The sequence below is a fragment of the Coregonus lavaretus genome, assembly GCF_964263955.1.
Source record: "Coregonus lavaretus genome assembly, chromosome: 25".
NCBI lineage: Eukaryota > Metazoa > Chordata > Actinopteri > Salmoniformes > Salmonidae > Coregonus > Coregonus lavaretus.
The window spans coordinates 36,296,778-36,321,021 of NC_140012.1; the positions used below are offsets into that span (position 1 = coordinate 36,296,778).

General features: G+C 42.1%; 1 protein-coding gene across 1 annotated transcript in view; it reads left to right on the forward strand.

The window, feature by feature from the left end:
• The window catches only part of LOC311100978 (uncharacterized protein), a gene marked incomplete at its 5' end in the record, with an annotated part of 49,239 nt that extends 26,543 nt beyond the window's left edge, over window positions 1-22,696 (forward strand). Inside the window, 2 exons of the mRNA XM_084141983.1 lie at window positions 12,591-12,723; window positions 14,213-22,696. Coding sequence (XP_083998109.1) covers window positions 12,591-12,723; window positions 14,213-19,765 — 5,686 coding nt within the window. The 3' untranslated portion in view covers window positions 19,766-22,696. The remainder of the gene's footprint in view (window positions 1-12,590; window positions 12,724-14,212) is intronic.
• Window positions 22,697-24,244: the final 1,548 nt, after the last annotated feature.

Consider the following 24,244-nt stretch of genomic DNA (forward strand, 5'->3'; position numbering starts at 1 on the left):
GGGAAGAGGCAGAGGTCCATCCTGCCCAAACACGGCCGCCGGGGAAGCAGTGGAGGAGAGAGGGAGTACTGGGGTTCATCCGACGCAGACCGCCCTGCCTCTGGGGGGCTGTACCCTACCTCTGAGCCCGAGGCAGACCTCAGCAACAAGCAGCTGAGGAAGAAGAGAGGAAGATACCGTCAGTACAACACCGAGCTGCTAGAGGAGGCTATAGGAGTGGTGATGGGGGGGAAGATGAGCGTGTCCAAGGCTCAGACCGTCTATGGGATCCCTCACAGCACTCTGGAGTATAAAGTCAAGGAGCGCCTTGGCACCCTGAAACACCCGCCCAAGAAGAAGCTGAAGCTGATGAGCCGCATGGAGGAACTGGAGGATACGGAGGCCCCAGAGGGCCAAGAAGCTGTGGATGCACCCCTGGACCCTCTGGAGTCTGTGTCAGTGTCCGGAGAGAACGGCAGGCTCAGTACAGGCCACTCACCAGACGAGTAAACTCACGACTGAAAGCGATGCAGTACTTGATGATGATGTGATGTTTTTACCCAGTCCAGGTAGTCGTTTGCATTTGCCAGACAGTGGCAATGACTGAGGAGTCTATCAGGGGAGGACAGCTCCTAATAATGGCTGGAACAGAGCAAATGGAATGGCATCAAAACATGTTTGATGTATTTGATACCATTCCACCTATTCTGCACCAGCCATTACCACAAACACGTCCTACCCAATTAGGGTGCCACCAACCTCCTTTGGAGTCTATATAGCTAGTACACAATTAACCAGTTTAGTATGTTGATTTATTCCAAATGCACTTATACTTACTCTGCGATCAATCCCGTGAATCAATCGGACCTATTCTTAGCTCTTTAATTGTTTTAATATGTTTGTTAAGCCTACTATAAGTAGCTGTTGTCAAAGTCAATAAGACACAAAATTGTCTCTCTGCACTCTTTTAGATTGCCCCTCGACATTGTTCTAGACATTGTTGAAACACTCCATATTTGAAATATGTTTTGGGAGTGTTTTTATGAAGTTTGTTTGTGCTATCCTTATACAGTACAACCTTTTTTTAAATGGTTCAACCTGAAAAACTGCTTTAGATACGGTGTGAACATAATGTAATATTTTTACTCATTGACTAATGTGATGTGTTGGCAAAATTGCAATTGGAGCAATCCCAAATGTCTGCACAGTTATATTTTGTTCAGTGGCGCCCCTTACTGTCCTCTAGGAGTACTCTAGTTATTACATCACTTAGGGCTAGACCAGCGGCCTCCGACCCAGGTCCTGGAGAACTACAGGATGTGCATGGTCTTATTGTAGACCAGCTGAAACAAAAGCTTGCAGACCTTGTAGCACCAAGGTTGGAGACATCCGGGTTGGAGACACCAACCTCATGTATTTGTTTGTGTCATAAGCATGATGCATGCTCAGCACTCGACAAGTTATATAAAATCAAGGCTTAATCTCTTTCCCTGTCACTGTTCAGCAAATGCACACCTGAGATTGAATAGACCAAACTAAAGCAGGAAGAATATGCGGTTGCAAGGATGCACGCAACCCTTGTATACTACTGAAAATCTTAATGTAAAGTTGTATGTTTTTGTTTGTTGGGAGAACACATTCCCCTGTCCGCAATTTCACCTCCTCCTTAGTTACCAACCAAACCTCAGAGCTATAGACGGGTTGGTTGTTTATCAACAAAATCGCCGCGTGTGCAACTTTGGGGCAAGAGAGACTGGGTTGGCTTAGATTGTTGACAACATGTAAAAGATATATTTAGTCTCCAACGTTTATTGAAACATACATTTGCACAATGAGCACATCTCTAAAATACATCGTTACAGTTGTTGGTTAGCTAGCTAGTGAATTTTAGCCATATTAGCATAGATGTGACATCAGTCAAAACATCTCAAAACAAGACATTGTATCAAGAAGGAGATCAAACTAGCTGAAACAAGCCACCTACAATTCCCCATATGACAGTTTCTTGTCATTGTTGCTAGCTATCTGGCCATCCAGAATCACAACACACGGACTTCTGCCCCAATGAAGCGTGCACTTCGTTTGTAAGCTAACCGTCTATACTCTCCAAAAGCACGCCAGATTACAACCACTCAGATATGTCACGTTCTGCTGTGTAGTGTGACTGGGACATTTCGTTACATGTGTTCACCCGTAGCCTTCGCCACAACTCAGGATAATGTTTGTGTGGGGCTGCAGTACTTGTGTGAATGTGTAGATCTTTATCAGAAATGTATATACTATGTTAGATATCTATACACAAACATACCTCACTCTCAGATATATATATATATATATATATATATATATATATATATATATATATATCCTACTTATTTCCATGCCTCTTGTATCGTACTCAGAATCATCTGAAAAAGGGGACATTTTGTTTTTTCATCCGCAAACAGACCTTTTTGGGATGTCTTACCATTGAATGACAAATATATGCACCCGACTCTTATCAGGTGTTCTCACAACCTACCTTAACCAAGCATTTATTTACCTGTTTGAGCCTTCTGGACATTTTAAATCTGTGTGGCGCTGCAGTTAGCACAACAAACTTCAGGTGTGAAGTCTTGTAGTCTCGTTACCTCTAGGGATGACTGTCCCTGCTTAACAGAAGAAGGCAAGGACAAGGGACAGGTGGAAATGTTCATTCTTAAACATTTTATTTTTTATCTTAACTATGTATTGAAAGATTGATTTTGTTCACGTGTTAGATTGCAGCTTTAAGGTACAGTATATCAATGCAGTAAATTGTTGAGTCTCAACACAGGTTTCGCCATGTGGCCCATAGCACTAAGGAAATTCTGTGGAGAAGTGTAGCATATGCTGAAGCATAGATACTTTGGCCATTGCAGTTTAAACATCATGATGCTTTTAGAAAACATCACATAATTCAATGGATGCCGTATTTGCTCCTCCTTGGTAATACCGACCAATAACAGTTTATGGGAATCTCAGAATTGTACACAATGTTTACTTATCTAATTCTAGAATCAGAACTAGAATCCAAATACTCATTGTGAATAGAATGCTCGGAAGCAGCAATATGGCGTCCCGCTGTGAATTTGGCCAAACTACTCCTGATTTATATATGTACACTACTACTTACCCTATCGACAGTTATACCTCAGGACATTTCAGAATGTTGGATCAAGCCCCTATGGTCCTTGTATAAGGTTTATATTACAGTACTGGTTTTATTAGTCATCAGACATGTTTTATTAATACCTTTATAGTTAACAAGACTGTAAGATATTTTTATTTCTTACTCTTGACCCAGTAAGTTCTTATCCAACATTCTTGAGACTCGGCTAGATGTAAATTAGATATTTAGACGAACATTTGAGTTACAAGTTTGACTTCGGCCTACAGTGAACACAGAGCTACAAACTCTTAGAGATTCTTGCTAAAACTTAGCTGATATCACATGAAATGCAAAAAAACAAGAACTTCCCTTAGGCAAGGCTGGCCCTACTATCTCCTTTCAGACATAGCATTTCAGAATCTCTGACATTTCCTTTAGTCTTTCAGGTGTATATAAGTATGGTAAAAATAAATATAATTGACTACTAGGTAACTAATTGGTATGAATCTACTGTAAATCCTACTTTTTTAAATGTGCAATGTATATATGTAGAAATCTTTTGAACTTGCAAACCAACTGTGATAACCCCCGAGTAGAGACATACAGTGGCTTGCGAAAGTATTCATCCCCCTTGGCATTTCTCCTATTTTGTTGCCTTACAACCTGGAATTAAAATGGATTTTTTGGGTGGTTGTATCATTTGATTTACACAACATGCCTACCACTTTGAAGATGTAAAATATTTTTTATTGTGAAACAAACAAGAAATAAGACAAAAAAAAACAGAACTTGAGCGTGCATAACACATTCACCCCCCCAAAGTCAATACTTTGTAGAGCCACCTTTTGCAGCAATTACAGCTGCAAGTCTCTTGGGGTATGTCTCAATAAGCTTGGCACATCTAGCCACTGGGATTTTTGCCCATTCTTCAAGGCAAAACTGCTCCAGCTCCTTCAAGTTGGATAGGTTCCGCTGGTGTACAGCAATCTTTAAGTCATACCACAGATTCTCAATTGGATTGAGGTCTGGGCTTTGACTAGGCCATTCCAGGACATTTAAATGTTTCCCCTTAAACCACTCGAGTGTTACTTTAGCAGTATGCTTAGGGTCATTGTCCTGCTGGAAGGTGAACCTCCGTCCCAGTCTCAAATCTCTGGAAGACTGAAACAGGTTTCCCTCAAGAATTTCCCTGTATTTAGCGCCATCCATCATTCCTTCAATTCTGACCAGTTTCCCAGTCCCTGCCGATGAAAAACATCCCCACAGCATGATGCTGCCACCACCATGCTTCACTGTGGGGATGGTGTTCTTGGGGTGATGAGAGGTGTTGGGTTTGTGCCAGACATAGCGTTTTCCTTGATGGCCAAAAAGCTCAATTTTAGTCTCATCTGACCAGAGTACCTTCTTCCATATGTTTGGGGAGTCTCCCACATGCCTTTTGGCGAACACCAAACGTGTTTGCTTATTTTGTTCTTTAAGTAATGGAGCTTTTCTGGCCAGTCTTCCGTAAAGCCCAGCTCTGTGGCGTGTACGGCTTAAAGTGGTCCTATGGACAGATACTCCAATCTCCGCTCTGGAGCTTTGCAGCTCCTTCAGGGTTATCTTTGGTCTCTTTGTTGCCTCTCTGATTAATGCCCTCCTTGCCTGGTCCGTGAGTGTTGGTGGGCGGCCCGCTCTTGGCAGGTTTGTTGTTGTGCCATATTCTTTCCATTTTTCAATAATGGATTTAATGGTGCTCCGTGGGATGTTCAATTTTTATTTTATTTTTTATAACCCAACCCTGATCTGTACTTCTCCACAACTTTGTCCCTGACCTGTTTGGAGAGCTCCTTGGTCTTCATGGTGCCGCTTGCTTGGTGGTGCCCCTTGCTTACTGGTGTTGCAGATTCTGGGGCCTTTCAGAACATGTGTGTGTGTATGTATATATGTATATACTGAGATCATGTGACACTTAGATTGCACACAGGTGGACTTTATTTACCTAATTATGTGTCTTCTGAAGGTAATTGGTTGCACCAGATCTTATTTAGGGGCTTCATAGCAAAGGGGGTGAATACATATGCACGCACCACTTTTCCGTTATTTATTTTTTAGAGTTTTAGAAATTTGGACTATTTTGTGTATATATGTTCATTACATGAAATCCAAAAAAAATCAATTTAAATTACAGGTTGTAATGCAACAAAATAGGAAAAACGCCAAGGGGGATAAATAATTTTGCAAGGCACTGTATGCTTCACAGTAGTTACAATAGATTTGTGTTATGATTTCAATTTATTGTAATTGGGCATCTGAAACGAATCAAGATGACATCTTTGTTTTGAGGATGAGTCCATTTTATTAGTGAATTAGATGGGACGGACAACAAAAAGGTAAACAAATCAAAGTGAATTACTTTAATCAAATTAAACTAACAGTTGCAAGGCTTTTCTGTGTTACCATGACAATCATGGAGCCTTGCTCCTAGTTAATCGTCTGCCATAAAAAAAATAGAATGCCATTATAAGTCCAAATACTGAGACAAGATTAGACTATTTGGAGAGAAAGTTTTGCATGCTGTCCATTCTTGCACATTACAACAACAAAAAAGTTGCTGTGTTAACACAACCCTTGTGGAACCTGTGATTTAATGTTAAAATTACAAAAATCTACAGAAGCAAATCTGTTGGTTTCTGCTACCTCATCTCTAGAAAAGGACTGAACCTGCATCAAATAAATCTAATTTCTAGAGGCAATGGTGTATTGTATGTAGCAACATCCCATAAACACAAGCCAGGGATATGGGCCAAAGCTTTCTTGCAGTACAGGTTGATGTGTTGAACTCTGCTAGCTATTTGTTGACTTGCTGCTTTAGATGTATGCCGTAATCTTGCAATTGTTGTCAACGGTTTTGTGATTTTCCGTCCATGGCCCATCAGGTTAAGTACGCTACGGAATAATTTATGTATGGAGATGACGTGAAAACCACATGGCAAAGGTTGACATAAGCAAAGATTATCTTGGATAAGACTGTTCTTGGATGTGACTTTTCTTATATAAGACTACTGAAAATTAAGGACTGGGTTGGTACACTTTTGTGAATATTTCAAGATTCTGTAAAAGTTTCATGCACCCTACTTGACTCATTCATATTTTAATGGTGAGGGTGTTAATGTTTAATTGTGCTTTTAGATCTTCTTTGGTTGTTTGGTTTTTGTCTGTAAGAAAAAAAAGTTTCTGCTGTGTTTTGGATTGAATAGCTTGTAGCCATTCTTCCCAATTAGTCAAATTTGATTCGACCCTTCACCCACGATAATGCTTCAATAAAAAGCTTTTCAGAAGCTTGCACACCCTTCAAGTCAATGTGTTGAAGATTGTTCATGACATGATAGTTGTAGTCCTTTAACTCCTGCAATATTTATATAAATAGTCTTAACACTAATTATACCAAACTATACTCAGAGACAGATTTTACAGATGCATACAGTGCATTCGGAAAGTATTCAGACCCCTTTACTTTTTCCACATTTTGTTACGATACAGCCTTCCCTCATCAATCTACACACAATACCCCATGATGACAAAGTAAAAACAGGTTTTTAGAAAATTGTGTACATTTATTAAAAATTTTAAAACGGAAATATGACATTTGCATAAGTATTCAGACCTTTTACTCAGTACTTTTTTGAAGCACCTTTGGCAGCGATTACAGCCTCGAGTCTTCTTGGGTATGACACTACAAGCTTGGCACACCTGTATTTGGGGAGTTTCTCACGTTCTTCTCTGCAGATCATCTCAAGCTCTGTCAGGTTGGATGGGGAGCGTCGCTGCACAGCTTTTTTCAGGTCTTTACAGAGATGTTTGATCGGGTTCAAGTCCGGTCTCTGGCTACGCCTCTCAAGGACATTCAGAGACTTGTCCCGAAGCAACTCCTGCATTGTCTTGGCTGTGTGCTTAGGGTTGTTGTCCTGTTGGAAGATGAAGCTTCGCCACAGTCTGAGGTCCTGAGCGCTCTGGAGCAGGATCTCTCTGTACTTTGCTCCGTTCATCTTTCCCTCGATACTGACTAGTCTCCCAGTCCATGCCGCTGAAAACATCCCCACAGCATGATGCTGCCACCACCATGCTTCACCGTAGGGATGGTGTCAGGTTTCCTCCAGACGTGACGCTTGGCATTCAGGCCAAAGAGTTCAATCTTGTATTCATCAGACCAGAGAATCTTGTTTCTCATGGTCTGAGAGACTTTAGGTGCCTTTTGGGAAACTCCAAGCGGACTGTCATGTGCCTTTTACTGAGGAGTGGCTTCTGTCTGGCCACTCTATCATAAAGGCCTGATTGGTGGAGTGCTGCAGAGATGGTTGTCCTTCTGGAAGGTTCTTCCATCTCCACAGAAGAACTCTGGAGCTCTGTTAGTGACCATTGGGTTCTTGGTCACCCCCCTGACCAAGGCCCTTCTCCCCCGATTGCTCAGTTTGGCCGGGCGGCCAGCTCTAGGAAGAGTCTTGGTGGTTCCAAACTTCTTCTATTTAAGAACGATGGAGGCCACTGTGTTCTTGGGGACATTTTTTGGTACCCTTCCACAGATCTGTGCCTCGACAAAATCCTGTCTCGGAGCTCTACGGACAATTCCTTCAACCTCATGGCTTGGTTTTTACTCTGACATGCACTGTCAACTGTGGGACCTAATATAGACAGGTGTGTTCCTTTCCAAATCATGTCCAATCAATTGAATTTACCACAGGTGGACTCCAATCAAATTGTAAAAACATCTCAAGGATGATCAATGGAAACAGGATGTACCTGAGCTCAATTTCGAGTCTCATAGCAAAGGGTCTGAATACTTACGTAAATAAGGTATTTCTGTAAATGTTTTATAAATTTGTAAACATTTCTAAAAACCTGTTTTCGCTTTGTCATTATGGGTTATTGTGTGTAGATTGAGGACATGTTCTATTTCATCCATTTCAGAATAGAATAAGTCTGTAACGTAACAAAATGTGGGAAAAGGAAAGGAGTCTGAATACTTTCTGAATGCACCGTATATTAAAACCTCCTATATACAAACAAATATATTGCTTATTGATACATAGTAGTTTTATATTTCGCTCTTATCACAGATCCAGGGAGGGAGGCGACAGCTGATGTCAAAACTACTTTTCTCATTTTCTATTCCTCTGTTTTGACTGGATGTTGACCAGGATATGGTCTATGTTCCATATGAAACACGGTCTTCAGAAAGGCCTTTGATTAAAGACTGTGTGCTGATGTGTACATACAGTTTGGGGTTGTTGTAGATAATTCGCTTTGTCTACTGATAAAAGGACTTGTATATTAATTCAATTTCTGATTACATTAACTTCAATATACCTTTTTTTTTTTTTTTCAACTTCCAAATACCTGTTTCTATTTAGGTAAGTGTATGATGGAATGAGATTTTGCATGATTGCCAGTGTGTGGCTTGAAGGCAGCACGTGTTGTATTGTTGGATATGTGAAGTGGAATTGGTTGGATCCTGTAGGTGGACTGGTTGAAAACACTGGTGTATGCAAGGCAAATTATTGTCACAGACAACCTTTGAGACTTGAATTCTTAGTCAACCGGCCATGATCTATACAGTGGCCAACTTAAGATTTGTGTAACTAACTCATGGATACCATGTGTTCTTAATGTTTGCTAAATCATTTTTACTCCCTCTACGTATTATAAGGTAAAAGACACGGGTGCATTTCCATCTGTGTGTTTTTGTATGTGTTTGTGAAATATGTTTCCCTTCTGTTGTTCTTGCTGCTGTTGTCTCTTGCTCTATTTCTGCTCCTCTCCCCCTTTTTGTTGAGAAAACACATATGTGTGAATTGTCATGTACATATATTCAGATTACCGTGGTCAGATCTTAACTCACAATGTTGAAGGAAAAGTGGAGAGAGCGAGACATGGAAACCCTCAGGGACAAAACACAACCCACACTCCTTCAGGTACTGTCTACACACTCTTAGACATAGCAGCGACTTAAAGTCCTGTAAAAAAAAATATATATATATATACCACAAACACACAAACGGGTCAGATACTAATTTACAAGTGGATTGTTTTTGGGCTTTTTTTTTTTCTTTGACTGAAGGTGGTGCCGTGTTTGAGACCCAGAAAACATCCAATTGAATCTCTGCAGTGTTTATTTCTTATTCTTTTTAAAACACAATGAATGTCAATGTAAACTCTGTTCAGGTAAGATGTTAGCCAAACATGGTTTTTAAGATGCATTTATCTCTCCTGCTCACAGTGCCTCAGACACCATAGTTATCACACTCAGTTGATAATTAACTACTGTTTAACATAATACATTTGAACCTACTCTCTGAGCATCTGTGGAAAATGTGAATCCTGAAAAAAAAAAGGTTATACATTCAATCATGCATTTTGGTAGGCCTAATTATAAACTGATGTAGATGGACACCTCGTTAGTCGAACCTTTACCGATTTTTAACACAATTCTTCTGAGTGCAAGGTATCGTCAAAAAATAGGTCTTTCTGTGTATGTATCGATTGAACAGATGAAGAGATTCTCACTTATGATTCCCTTTTGTTGGGAAGATTTATTTTGTTAATGTTCTCTTTGAGCAGTCCTTCCTATTCCTTCTCTCTAAGCCCACTGGACTTAGATCTAGTCTTGGTAGTCTACATGTTGCTACTTATCTTTGGTTTAACAGCTCTACGGCTTTTAGATTAAGACTGTACTATATGGAGTCTGTAATAGCAAGTTATTCCTTTTAAAACGTTTGAAAGCAGCTCTTTTCAACCCTATACTGTGGACTAATTGTGATGACTTGCAATGCTTGGAACCATACACTTCAAACAGAAAGGATTGGGAGGCTTTTCAAAAATAATAGAATTCAAATATTTCATACCTTATTTCCAGCTTTAGTGTGCTATAAGCAATTTGGTTTCATGTGAAATGCCTCGGATTCATTAGTCTCAATGGTTTATGTATTCAGATGCTCAGATAACAGGTACACCTAAACCTAAATGGACCTCATTTCAATAATTGACATTTACACAGTTTGGCAGACTCATTTTTTTCTACTGTAATTTATTTATGAATGTATTTTTTTTTTGTATTATAATAATAATAATAATTATTATTATTATAACTTCTTGGCTATGGTCAAGTGTCTTTGTAGTAGAGAGAACTTAATGATCACTAAGTTAATTTGATTGCACTGGTAATTTTTCATCTTTTGATTTGACAACTTTAATAAAATATGACTTTGCCTCTTATATATCCCTTATAATATTTAAACTGAAGTGGTTGATATGATCTCGATTTTGTGTATGTTGCATTGAACCTGGGGCACCAATGATTAATTGTCTTTGTGCATGTGTAAGAATTTACTCGATGTATCCTGTAAGGAAAGAAACAACATTTTGAAAAAGAGATTACCTGTAACAATGTAACAGGTCAGATTCACTGGACAAAATAATCACTTTTCAAAATCCCCTATTCTTCTAATAAATTTTATGTGAAAATGTAATGTTCTCTGTCGTCTTTTTCAAACAAACACTTTTAGCGTAGTATTTTCACAATTTCGTAATTGGCTCGATTTTCGTTGTTGCTTCATATAATTAGTAGATTAATATACATTTTAAATGCTGTGGATCTAATTTATACGCTCATACTCATCGTTTTCAAATGTCTCATTAGGCCCACCCTGTGAATACTCTTATTTTGCTAAAGACATATTTAACACTGCTCATGAGTTGTCATTCCTCCCACACACTTAGAAACCATGGCTGGTAATAAAGGACTCAATATCAACCCAATTAATGACTCAATTCTATTTTTATATAACTAGCACAATATTTCAGCCTTAACTCTTGTTGCTGTATGGCGTGTCAATCGTATCAAGATGGAAACATTTTACACCAGCAATGTGGATGATGAGTCTCATGTTTCTGTTTATGAAATAATTACTTGGGAATGGTGTCACCAAGATGGACCAACAGACGGGCTTTGATGTTGATGATGATGATGACTGCTTCTTTTTTGTAATGGATCCATGTTCATTCTATAGATAGAATTTTAGGATATCCAGGACTGCTTGAAATGCTGACATGGACAAGTGAAATCAATACGTTTGGTTTGGGATTTACAAAAACAAAACTTAATTGAATTATGGATCAGTTACTGTTCCCCAGTTTTATATCCTGGCAGTTTTTTTTTTCCCTTCTCATTTATCTCCATATACATTTTCTCTTAGCACTTAGCCCAACTGAGTATGTTGCATTTTCATAAAAAAATTTTCTGAACTGTAGGAAAACAATTAATTTAGATGGGTGCTGTGAATACTTTATTCATCTCCATGGGGAAAGTGATTTGCCTTAATGCATTTAGCCTGCTGTATGACAGCTTTTTAAGTACCTACAGCTAGGGTTGGGCGTTATCCAGATTTTCAAACCTTCATATCGTGCCTGTGCCATCCTGGGTTATATTGTATTACTGGTGGTGCATACAAGGGGCGCTATTTTTTTTTTAAACATAAAGATGGCCCAAAAAACGTCAGTTAACAAAATGCTAACAAGTACTAAGGAATTCCCATAGCGGATGCTAGGTAAATGCTAACGAGTGCATGCAAACTAATTGCAACGACAAACAACCCAGCTCATGTTATGCACATTTCTCAAAAGGCTGCTCGGTTTGCTGCACACACAAAACAATATTAGACAGCAGGGATCTTAATCCAGGAGGGGATTGTCTCTACTGTGACCAAGATTCAAGAAGCTTGATATTGCAAGCTAGCCACTTGGCTAGCTAGTTAGCAAACCAAATACATTTACATTTTACATTTTAGTCATTTAGCAGACGCTCTTATCCAGAGTGACTTACAGTTAGTGAGTGCATACATTTTCATACACAGCTGGAGAGAATTTATTTGGCATATCTTGGATAGTTACTTAATAGTTTTAAGATGTATAGCTGGTAAACATGAGGTAGTGAATTTCTAAATTGATCACCTCAATATGTTGCGCTGCAGAGGAATCACTCGCCTCATTAAGCTTCTGTTGCTGGTTGTGCTTCTTTGTAAACAAACACGACTGGCTCAATCAGCTGTTTTGGTCATAATGGGAAAATAATCGAACAGGTGAAATTAAGAACGCAATCTGCTTTATCTATAACCTAGTGCACAAGTTGACTTCAGGTATTTATTGGAAAAAGTAGAAATATTTATTTTTTAAAAACTAAATTATTCTACTGTATTGAAATCATACCATGGGTATTTCAAAATACCCCGGTATACAAGGCATAATGCCCAACCCTACCGATAGCTATAACTCTCATTATCATCCATGTGGTATGGTCTTCATATGTTTTAACCTTGAGTCTGACTTATTTTTTTCCTTCTAATAACTTCCATTGAAAATAAATGTAATATGCTTTTGGACACTTTTGTAAGTCTACGTGTATATTCATGACAAAAATATAAACATCCTTGTCCTGTTTGTCTTGCAGGGAATGTCTGGAGCTGAGTACCGCAAAGGCCAGGGACCTGCAGTCTACCTCCACGCTGGAGGAGTTCATGACCAAGCTCTGTCTCCACCACCAGAGGCAGATTGTCGACGCTCTGGGCTTCCTACAGACAGAGGTCTGTATAGGCATTACTCCCATTGTGCATTTGAATTTGGTAAAATTATATAGGAAGTTATTGTCTCTGAAAGGCAATCGCAAATCACACACAACAGAGGAAACATGCATAATACGTAAACAAGAAGATACCGTACATCACAGCAGAGGAGGCAAAAGAAACTGAGTCACTGTCGAGTGATTGTTTTGTCCAGAGCCATGTATATAGAGAGTTGGGACAACTTTTTGAATTCTGTTCTAATTCTAGACATTCAGTTACACAGTATTATTTAAATATTCCCTATGTAATGTTAATGCAGCGCTAACATGACAGCCATAGAGTGTTGTAGTCATAGCCCCTGTAGTAATTTAATAGGATTTCTATGTCATAAACCCTACAAGTTCCAGAATGGTACAATAATGGGAGCCATTTTGGTCAGGGAGAAGTCCAAACCAGTCTAATTTGGAATTAATGGCAGTAGAGGTATAGGTGATGCATTTCCTGCTTTTACTTATACAGGAAAATAAAAGGCATTTAGTATTTCAGAAATTGTCACACGAAATTATTGTTCTATAATTATAAATACAGTTTATACAGGTTTTATACCAAATGTGTAGCAATATTTTTTTTCTGTATAAATGGCCTCTAAAACAGGGTTCCCCAACTGGCTGTGATTTTATTTGGCTCCCCAAGTTTTCCGAACATTTTTATTTATTGTATTTTTTTATTATTGCTTTACATAAAAGACTATAAACACTGGCAAATCAGCTCCAAGTGATTTTAATTTTGGAAATCTGTTCCAAAGTATTCCCACGCATAGTAGAGAGATATATTTGATCATATACAAATGCCAACAAGGTTTGAAATGATTATGTTTTAGCCAAATATTATATCTGTTTGGGCTTCTTGAGGTCAATTTGCAGTCTACAAATTATTTGTAATTATGTTCCGGCCCCTTGACCATCCACTCAAGAAAAGATCGTCCCACGGCTGAATCTAGTTGATGATTCCTGCTCTAAAATATATGTAAACAGACCATAAATGTCTAAATGTTTGTTTTTCTTGGAATGCTGTGTGTTATTATATGATACAATATCAGTACTTGTTGGATTTACAACTTGTCTAAGTCCTATCATCAACTGATTTCAGCCAGTGTGTGGCTGTGGATTGACTGCATTGTTTGTATGGAATGTTGGCATATTGGCAGTTAATTTGAAAACATTTGGAATAATTGCACTAAAACTGTCTGGCTAGCTAGCTAGCAAACATAATGTGCAAATAATATTTTACATTATCTTATCACAGCACTGGCTGACCATGGTTGACCAGCTTCCTTACCAAAATGACTGCCCTTTTATACTGTCATAAGTTTAATGTTCATTCTAGTATTCTAATTCCTAATTATATGGTTGTAATGTAAATGCAACAATTCCATAAACCTCTCAATGGCTCTGGTTTTGTAATAACTAAGCAGAGGTATTGAATAACCCCATGGTGGTTCTTGTTCTAGGTCAAGGCAGTATCCTCCTCCAGCACTTCACTAGCTTCTGCCTCCAAACCCTCTTGCTCAGTGGAGCATGGAGCCCTCCAGGGTCCTAGCCCTGCACCCTGCCTGGAGACCCCGGGGAGGGCTGGCCAGAAACTTCCCCTGGCTTCCACTCCAAAAGGATCGACAGAGGGGCGAGAAACAGTTGGTAGCAGGTTGGTGGCCCCAGAGCAGACTGCTGCGTTACACAATTTGTCTGGGGCCGCTGGGCCGGCCTTGGATCTCCGTAAACCTGTCCCAGGGGAGTCTAAGGCTTTGGCAACACTGTTCAGAAGCACAGATGACAGTGTAAGTAAACATATTAGTGACCATGCTCCGCTAAAGATCAAAATCATGAAGTCCAGCAGCCTGGCTGATGGTAAGAAGCTATCCTGTGTGCTCACCACCTCTCTTCCTGCTGGCGCCGGTACTTTGGAAGAACAGCAGGGCATTTCTGACTCCTCAACCAGAGCAGATATTTACAGCGCTGGACTCGGCTCCTCTGTGAAAAGGCACGATCATGCTGATCGCTCAACAAGACAAAGAGGCTCCTTTGAACATACCAAAGACACGCTGGTCAAACAGAGTCCACCCGAAAAGACCACCAACAACATACCCCCAGTTTCCCCCGGGACAGCAAGGAAGACCATAAAGGGGTCTTCCTACCATCGGCCTAGGGACACTTCCTCAGTGTGTCGGTTTGTAACCGACCCTGATCTCGGCCACTGCGACATAGTCTACATCGACAAACCAATAACAGAGTGTTTCCGGGAACGGCAGCACCGACTGCTCCCCCGCCGCAACGCCAGGAAAAGCACCAGAGGTCACATGTACGTGGAGGAAATGTGGGAGCTGAAGACTGTCCGTACATTAGCCAGGACGTCCGCCCGCAATGATAGTGGCAACTGTCCCGCTCCAATGCCAGAGCTCATCACTCTGGTCACCCCTAAACAGGTGCTTGGCAAGCCCGAGGGTGTACCTCTTGTGGATATGCCCTTTGTTGGAGGTTTTGTGGAGACGGTCAGTCAGAAAAGTCCTTCGGAGCATCCAGCTGAAATTGAGGGGGCTGGAGATGTAGAGGCTGCAGCAGCATCAGCCAGTGAGATGGCGCTAATCGTTGAGACTAGTCAGACAGACCCGAGTCAGTGCAAAGAGCAGACTGCCCCTCCACCTCCTTCACAGAGTCCCCCAGTTGAGAACGAGCAGAGTGCAGGGACAGACTCGGAGCAGCCAAGGCAGAGCGTAGCACCAGAGGATATTCTAGATCAGACTGTGGTCGAGACGGCAGATCAGGATGTAAACAGTGTACACAATTACATAGTTTTAAGTGAAAACCCAGAGCAGGTGTTGATGGGGAAAGATGTGAACTCGTCACATGATAAGACATCAGAAGAAGAGCTTGTCCAGGATATGCTGCAGAGTGTGCCAGAGGGCCAGAACGTTGTCATTGAAACCCAACAGGAATCCGCATCACTGACCTCTTCCCTGGAGAGCACTGAAGACAAAGAGGTAGTGAGTGCAGGTGCAATTGACAAAGAGCAGGCAGAGCCTCTGGAACCGCAAAGTTCAGTTGACCAGAAACTGTCTGCGGGCTCTGGAGGAGAAGCAAAAGCTGGCATGGAGGTTCCCGCAGAGAGTGAAATGATAGAGGTGCAGGAAACGGGCAAGGTTGAACCAGACTTGGCTCCAGGCGACGGTAACAATGTGCCTGAAGAGAAAAAGAGCAATGTTGATTCGTCCTCTAAAATGGTAAATGATGCAGTTGTGAAAGAATTGCCTCTCAGGCGTTCTGAAAAACAGGGTATTCCAGCACGGGTGATTCCTTCAAGGGTGAAGGAAGCTGCAGTGATTGATACAGAGAATATGATTATATGTGGATATGTGAATGGTAGACCTATTGCACATTCTGACAGATGTTTGCGTGAACGGCCAGCTAAAACCACCCCAGAGTCTACTCCTACTAAGACTAAACGCCCCAATAAGGCGTCTCTGAAACAGACTGAGAACCCTTCTGAGAACGTGTCTGAGATTCCACAAGTCTCACCTGAGACTCCTCTCACCCCGGTCCCTGCTGGGGAAAGTGTCAAAAGCCCTTTGTCGAAGCGCCTCACCAAGGCCTCCCTGAAACAATCCGAGAAACCTTCTGAGAACACGCCAGAGGTTCCTCAAGTCTCACTCCCTTCTGCCAAAACCCCTGTGTCCATACGGCCCAAAAGAACCCCTAAAGCTAAAACCACTCAGAACCTGCCTGACACAAAGATCCCTGCGGAAGCAAGCCAGAACTTGCCTGACACAAAGACCCCTGCGGAAGCAAGCCAGAACTTGTCTGAACCAAGGACCCCTATTGCCCCTATAACAGCAAGCCAGAGCATTCCTGACACTCCTCCAGTCCCAGACACACCAGTCAACTCCCCCAGGAGCCCTGAGTCCAGACAACCCCTCAGATCTGCCAGACTGCAACAGGCAGCAGCTGTCACCTCCCCTCTCGTCCCTGTCGCCTCCCCTCTCGTCCCTGTCGCCTCCCCTCTCGTCCCTGTCGCCTCCGCTCTCGTCCCTGTCGCCTCCCCTCTCGTCCCTGTCGCCTCCCCTCTCGTCCCTGTCGCCTCCCCTCTCGTCCCTGTCGCCTCCCCTCTCGTCCCTGTCGCCTCCCCTCTCGTCCCTGTCGCCTCCCCTCTCGTCCCTGTCGCCTCCCCTCTCGTCCCTGTCGCCTCCCCTCTCGTCCCTGTCGCCTCCCCTCTCGTCCCTGTCGCCTCCCCTCTCGTCCCTGTCGCCTCCCCTCTCGTCCCTGTCGCCTCCCCTCTCGTCCCTGTCGCCTCCCCTCTCGTCCCTGTCGCCTCCCCTCTCGTCCCTGTCGCCTCCCCTCTCGTCCCTGTCGCCTCCCCTGTCGCCTCCCCTCTCGTCCCTGTCGGCTCCCCTCTTGTCCCTGTCGCCTCCCCTCTCCTCCCTGTCGCTTCCCCTCTCCTCCCTGTCGTGCCTCATCCTGTTGAAGGGGCTGTTACTTTCATTGTGCCCCAAGAACCATCTACCTCCCTCCCACTCCCCTCCACTGAGCTTAACCCTCCTCTCCCCATTGGCTCTCCTCTTCTTCCGATCGTCTCCCATCTTTTCCCTTCATCTGATCAGAACAGTGCAGTTACCCAGAGCTCTGCAGAGCTGAAAGTTGAAAAAGCTCAGCCAGCTCCAAAAGCCAAACCCAGCGAGACACAGAAAACAGCAGAGGAAACTAGGGTGCAAACTAGACCAAAGCTCAGGTCGTCAATGATGGTAGCAAAGGAAGTTGAAGTTGACATGGTTGAGAGTCAGCAAGTTAGCAGTGAGGGTTCTGCTCTCACAGAGGGTACAAGCATTAAAAAGAGTGAGGCCCAAGCACAAAGTAGTCCACTAAGAAGCAAAAGACCTCTCAAAAAGGAAGGAGAAGCAAGCAAATTGGCTCAACCTAAGGAGGGAGAATCAAGCAAATTGACTTCCCTGAAGAATTCAGAGGAACCAACTTTGCTGAAGAAGGCAGAGGCACCAACTTCAATTGATAACAAAACTTCATCTGAAGATTCCAGCAGGTCTTCTGTCAGCAGTGCTTCAGAAAAACCTGGGCGAATGCCTTTGAGGAGTGAGAGTAATAAAACTGACGTGGCCAGCCAGTCCATTACCCCGGCAACCCCACCGACCCCGGTGGAGAACAGGAAGTCAGCTTTGAGAGTGCAGAGGTCGCCCACGCCCTCGACCAGTGCTCCAATCACAGCTGAGAAATGGAGTGAAGTGGCATCTCCCATTAGGCTGAAATCCCCAGTGAGACTCTCATCACCCATCAGGTTCAAACCAGAGAGGATCATCAAGTCTCCATTGAGGGATTCACCTTTGCTGGTCAGTTCCCCTCTGCCATCCAGGTCAGTCACTCCTCTCCTCCTTCCCAAGTTGGAGCTCCCAGTACAGACTCGAAACAAGTTCCTGGAGTTACTAGATGTAGAGGAAAACCAACAGAAAATCTCTTCTCTGAACACCAAGTTCGAGAAGATGCATAGAGGCTGGGTCCAGATTGACAAAGAGGGACATCCAACGCCCAGACACAAAAACAAGGCAGACAGACAGGCAGCAATATGGAAGAGTAAGCGCAGGGTCCGCAAGCCCAAGTCTTCGGATCATCAGAGGTACTCACTAGTCCAGATGCTTTTCAAGAACGATTTGGACCTAGCCAGTATTTGCCGCTGGTACATGGAGTCAACAGAAACCCAATCCCTGGTCATCGTAAAGAAGGTGAACACGCGTCTTCCCTCTGAGACCCAGCTGCTCTTCCCCGGTATGTCCCAAAGGCCGTCCCAAGGAGTCTTCCCTAGCCTTCAGGCCGAGCGCTTGAAGAAACACTTGAAGAAGTTTGCCATGGCTTCCCCTGTGAAGAGCAACCCTAAGAGTCAGAAGCTGATCGCTAAAGCCCTGGAGCAGGAAGTCAGTACAAGTACGCCCAAAGGGAAGGAAAAGAGAGAGCTGACTACAGCCACTCGGATCTCCACCAAAGCCTATGTTTCCTCTGCAGAGGCACAGGCACAACCAGCCGACGGCCAGAAGGCCTCAGCGAAGGCCAAGAACCCAGCCAGCGCCCGGATCCTGAGGAAGTACTCCAATATAAGGGAGAAGATGCAAGGTCAACAGAGCTCCAAGAAGCCGAAAAGGGCCCCAAGAAAAGAGCTCGAAGCTTCCAAAGTCAAACCCTCTAAACCCCCAAAGACAAAATTGGCAAAACCAATTAAATTGAAACCGGCCACTGCCCAGAGGCAGAAATTATCGGTTTCTGTTGATAAAAGTGTAAAGGAGCCAAGTGTAGTCAAAACAGAGCGAGCGCAGCCATCTCCTAGTAGAAAGACTCCAGCAAAAGCTGCTGTCCAGCAGAGATCAGTCAAGAGTAGCAGCAGCAGTAGAACCTTAAGGGATCTCGGTAGGAAAGAGAGTGCATCACCACAGAGGTCTCCCCAAAGAGTGATGACCCCAAAAGCACAGAAAAACACCCCTGCTCCTGCCACCGCCCCCAAGAATGACTTTAACAAACAGCAGGTTGGAGCAGAGAAGGCAGGAGTGGATAAGACTATTGCAACAAAAGCAGGTGAAACAAAAGGTCAAACAAAGAGACCCTCTCAAAGTAGAGTCTCTGAGACTAAAGTCACTGAAAGTAAAGGTGCTGAGAGCAATGGCGCTGAAAGTGCTGCAGAGACTCAACAGAACATGGACGTCAAAACACCAGGTTCTCCTGACCAGGTTCTCACAAGGTCACAGAGGAAGATGGAGGCCACTCCACCCCCCTCTGTCCCTCAGAGTGCAAGCCCTAAGCCTGCCACTAAGAAAGCAAATGAACCTGCTCAGAGTGGAACTCCTAAAGGTGCCACAAAGAGAGCTCTGGAGCCTACACATACTGTTAGTGCAAGCCCTAAGCCTGCCATAAAGAGAGGCAATGAACCTGCTCAGAGTGGAACTCCTAAAGGTGCCACAAAGAGAAGCCAGGAGAGCCCACAGACTCCAGCCAAGCGCACCAGGACATCCCTACAGAAATAAAGCTTGTGCACAGACGTGGACTGTAACAGCCATGCTGGTGATATTTTTATTTTTATCTGGAATATAATAGAAAGGACTGGTAGTACCTATTTTTGTTTGTGCTACTCAAGCTGTGTTGGTAAATTATCGTTTGGAGGGAGATCGACATGCTGTAGAAAGAGGAAAAATACTGGTTTTGTCTTGTTTAGTCTAACTGGGCTGGAGATGGAGATATCTGCATTGTAAACATGTAAGCCATTTTATTTTTTGGTTTGATGCAGAGTTGATTAGTTATTCAGACTACAGCATGTCGAGTCCTCCACCTTTGTTTGTCCAAGTTTTTTATATTCAATAGTGTCTATACCACGGTTTGAAAAATAGTGCGGTTTAGTGGCAATGGCATGAAAACATCAGCACCATGTTGCTACGAAAGAAATGATGATGTTCTCTGACTGCAACACAGCATGGCTAGCCAATCGTTCAGTTTATAATTAGCCCAGGTTTCACCTGAACATTCTCTTAGAATTATAGCCTATATTCATCAATGTCTCCCACCCATCTCGCAATCAGAGTTGTGTTTGTGACTTTTTGATCAGGTGCCTTATTTATCAGATGTAAAGTAAGGAGTTGATAACAGGTGAAGCCTCAGTTCTCAGCCAGACACATGTACTGTGGGAAGAGGGAGAAAGGGAGCTTTCTGGACCTGGTGCAGGTCTGCTCACGTTGTCATGTTGTGGTCCTTCACATGTTAAACTCTTCTCCAGTTATTGTGTAGAGCTGGTCGTTTTTTTCAAGGCCTGCACCAGATTTGTGGATCTGTGCGTCTTCATGCACAACTTCCCTTCATGTGTTCAGCCCCCCATGTTCCCGACTCTCCTCCGTCTTCCTGCTATAAAAACCACCCAGCTTCTCATCATGGGCTGTTATTCCGAAGAGTTCTCTTTTCATGTCTTTTTGTTGTTTTAGATTCTGGGGATATTTATTTTCAGAGATGTAGCCTTATAACCGATGTTATCGTAGCTGTGTTTAACTTTCAAATACTGTCCAAGTTAACAAAGGAGGGTTTTTTTCCGTTGCAATCCGTGTGAGATATTTACACCTGCCTCGTTATGTTGTAACTCTGATCCTTCTCATCTTATTTGATTCCCGTTAAAGTTTAATGGTCTGGTGTGATCATTACCTGCTATTGCATGCTGTAGCTGCCTGTAGCGTTTACATTTATCAAAATTCTTGTTACTCCAGTCTTTCACCTGTGCAACAACAGCCCACTCTTGAAATGCAGCCTTCACCTCAGCTACTTCTTATTAAAAAGCTATTTTGTTTGTTTTTTCTGAGCTAGCATTTGTTGCCGAAACTTCTTTAACTAAGACTATGCATGCACGTTACCGTGCCCCTCTGTGTGTTGAACTGTATGAGCATTAACGACTTAAGATATGAACCCTTGGAAGATGTCATTGGTCACCTGTTTTGGAAGGGGGTTTGCTGTTTGAGAGCAGATACCAGGGAATGACGCTACATGGAGCCACACGTATCTAATGTTGGCTGGATATGTTTTATCTTGTATGGTAGTGTTTGCCATTTATTTGGAATATATTGCAGTATACTGACCCCTGGTGGCCATATGAGAACTGTTGAAGAAAATGCTTCTACTTTTCAAATATTTGTATGATCAGTAAGTACTATACTGAACAAAAATATAAATGCAACATGCAACCATTTCAAAGATTTTACTGTTACAGTTCATATAAGGAAATCAGTCAATTTAAATAAATAAATTAGGCCCTAATCTTGGATTTCACATGACTGGGCATGGGCGCAGCCATGGGTGGGCCTGGGAGGGCATCGGCCCACCTACTAGGGAGCCAGGACCTGCCAATCAGAATGAGTTTTTCCCCACAAAAGTGCTTTATTACAGACAGATATACTCCTCAGTTCCATCAGCTTTCCGGGTGGCTGGTCTCAGACGATCCCGCAGGTGAAGAAGCCGGATGTGGAGGTCCTGGGCTGACGTGGTTACACATAGTCTGCAGTTGTGAGGCCGGTTGGACGTACTGCCAAATTCTCGAAAACTACGTTGGAGGCGGCTTATGGTAGAGAAATTAACGTTAAATTATCTGGCAACAGCTCTGGTGGACATTCCTGCAGTCAGCATGCCAATTGCGCGCTCCCTCAAATCTGTGGCATTGTCGTGTGACAAAACTGCACGTTTTAGTGGCCTTTTATTGTCCTCAGCACAAGGTGCAACTGTGTAATGATCATGCTGTTTAATCAGCTTCTTGATATGCCACACCTGTCAGGTGGATGGATTATCTTGGCAAAGGAGAAAGGCTCACTAACAGGGATGTAAACAAATGTGCACTAAATTAGAGAAATACGCTTTTTGTGCGTATGGAACATTTCTTGGATCTTTTATTTCAGTTCATGAAACATGGGACCAGCACTTTACATGTTGCGTTTTATATTTTTGTTCAGTATATATCCAAATGTTATAGAAATAGCCTGTCTGCCATGTGTTATTTTTATTTCTCAGATTATTATGATATTTTGTTTCAGGAAGATGTTTTCATTGTGCGACGCTTCCGTACTTCAACAATAGCTTGACCTCCGTTTGTGTATGTCAATAGAAAGAAGACACATTTTAGCACAGTTATTTTTATCATGGTTATTTCACGTATTAATCATTTGTAAATGCAAAAAGGTATAATTCATGTTTTATATTGTTATTTAAGAAATCCCTGTAGGTAAATACATACAGTAGACCTAAATTAAGCAGCCCACCAAATATCAAACTTGAACATGTTTTATTCTTTACTGTGGATATATATAGTTCTTGATTTTGTATATTGGAAAATAAATAACTGATTTATCTGTGTTAATCCCAATATTGAGATGTCTTTTAAGTTGTTGACATTGTATTTTTGCTGGATTAGATATAAAGATGTTTGAATTTTATATTTAGTTTCATGCCTCGTTTTTTCCATGCATCCATCTTCAGTGGTTAGCTTTCACTAATCTACTGTCAGTCATTTTGAGGTATAACTAATACAACTATATTCCTCACTTTAATCTTATAAAATATGATTCTCATATGTTCATACCATCATGGAATTACAATTAAAATGGCACACTACTCATCCTCATTGTGCCTTCAGAAAGTATTCACACCCCTTGACTTTTTCCACATTTTGTTGTTACAATTTTTTAAATGGATTAAATGTAGAGTTTGGGTCACTGGCCGACACACAATACATACCCGGTAATGTCAGTGGAATTGTTTTTAGATTTTTTAAAATTATTAATTAAAAATGAAAAGCTTAAATGTGTTGAGTCAATAAGTATTCAACCCCTTTGTTATGCCAAGCCTAAATAAGTTCAGGAGTAGAAAACTTTGCAATAATAGTGAAGGACTACCTCATCTCTGTACCCCACACATACAATTACCTGTAAGGTCCCTCAGTCGTGCACTGAAATTCAACCGCAAAGACCAGGGAGGTTTTCCAATGCCTTGCAAAGGGCACCTATTGGTAGATGAGAAGAAGAAAAAAGGTGTATCAATACACCCAGTCACTACAAAGATACAGGCGTCCTTCCTAACGTAGTTGCCGGAGAGGAAGGAAACCGCTCAGGGATTTCACCATGAAGCATCCTGCTTGCTTTAAGGCACTAAGGTAAAACTGCAACAAATGTGGGAAAGAAATTAACTTTATGTCCTGAATACAATGCTTTATGTTTGGGGCAAATCCAACACATCACTGAGTACCACTCTTCATATTTTCAAACATGGTGGTAGCTGCATCATGTTATGGGTATGCTTGTCAACGGCAAGGACTATAAAAAAATAATAAACAGAATAGAGCTAAGCACAAGCAAAATCCTAGAGGAAAACCTGGTTGTCTGATTTCCAACCGACACTGGGAGACAAATTCACCTTTCAGCAGTACAATAACCTAAAACACAAGGCCAAATCTACACTTGAGTTGCTTACCAAGATGACATTGAATCTTCCTAAATGGCCTAGTTTACAGTTAGACTTAAAACTATACTTGAAAATGGCTGTCTAGCAATGATCAACAACCAACTTGACAGAGCTTGAAGAATTTTTAAAATAAATATTGTACAGTAGTGGTCAAGTTTTGAGTGACACAAATATTAATTTTCACAGTCTGCTGCCTCAGTTTTTATGATGGCAATTTGCATATACTCCAGAATGTTGTGAAGAGTGATCAGATGAATTGCAATTAATTGCAAAGTCCCTCTTTGCCATGAAAATGAACTTCATCCCCAAAAAAAACATTTCCACTGCATTTCAGCCCTGCCACAAAAGGATCAGCTGACATCATGTCAGTGATTCTCTCGTTAACACAGGTGAGAGTGTTGACGAGGACAAGGCTGGAGATCGCTGTCATGCTGATTGAGTTAGAATAACAGACTGGAAGCTTTAAAAGGAGGGTGGTGCTTGAAATCATTGTTCTTCCTCTGTTAACCATGGTTACCTGCAAG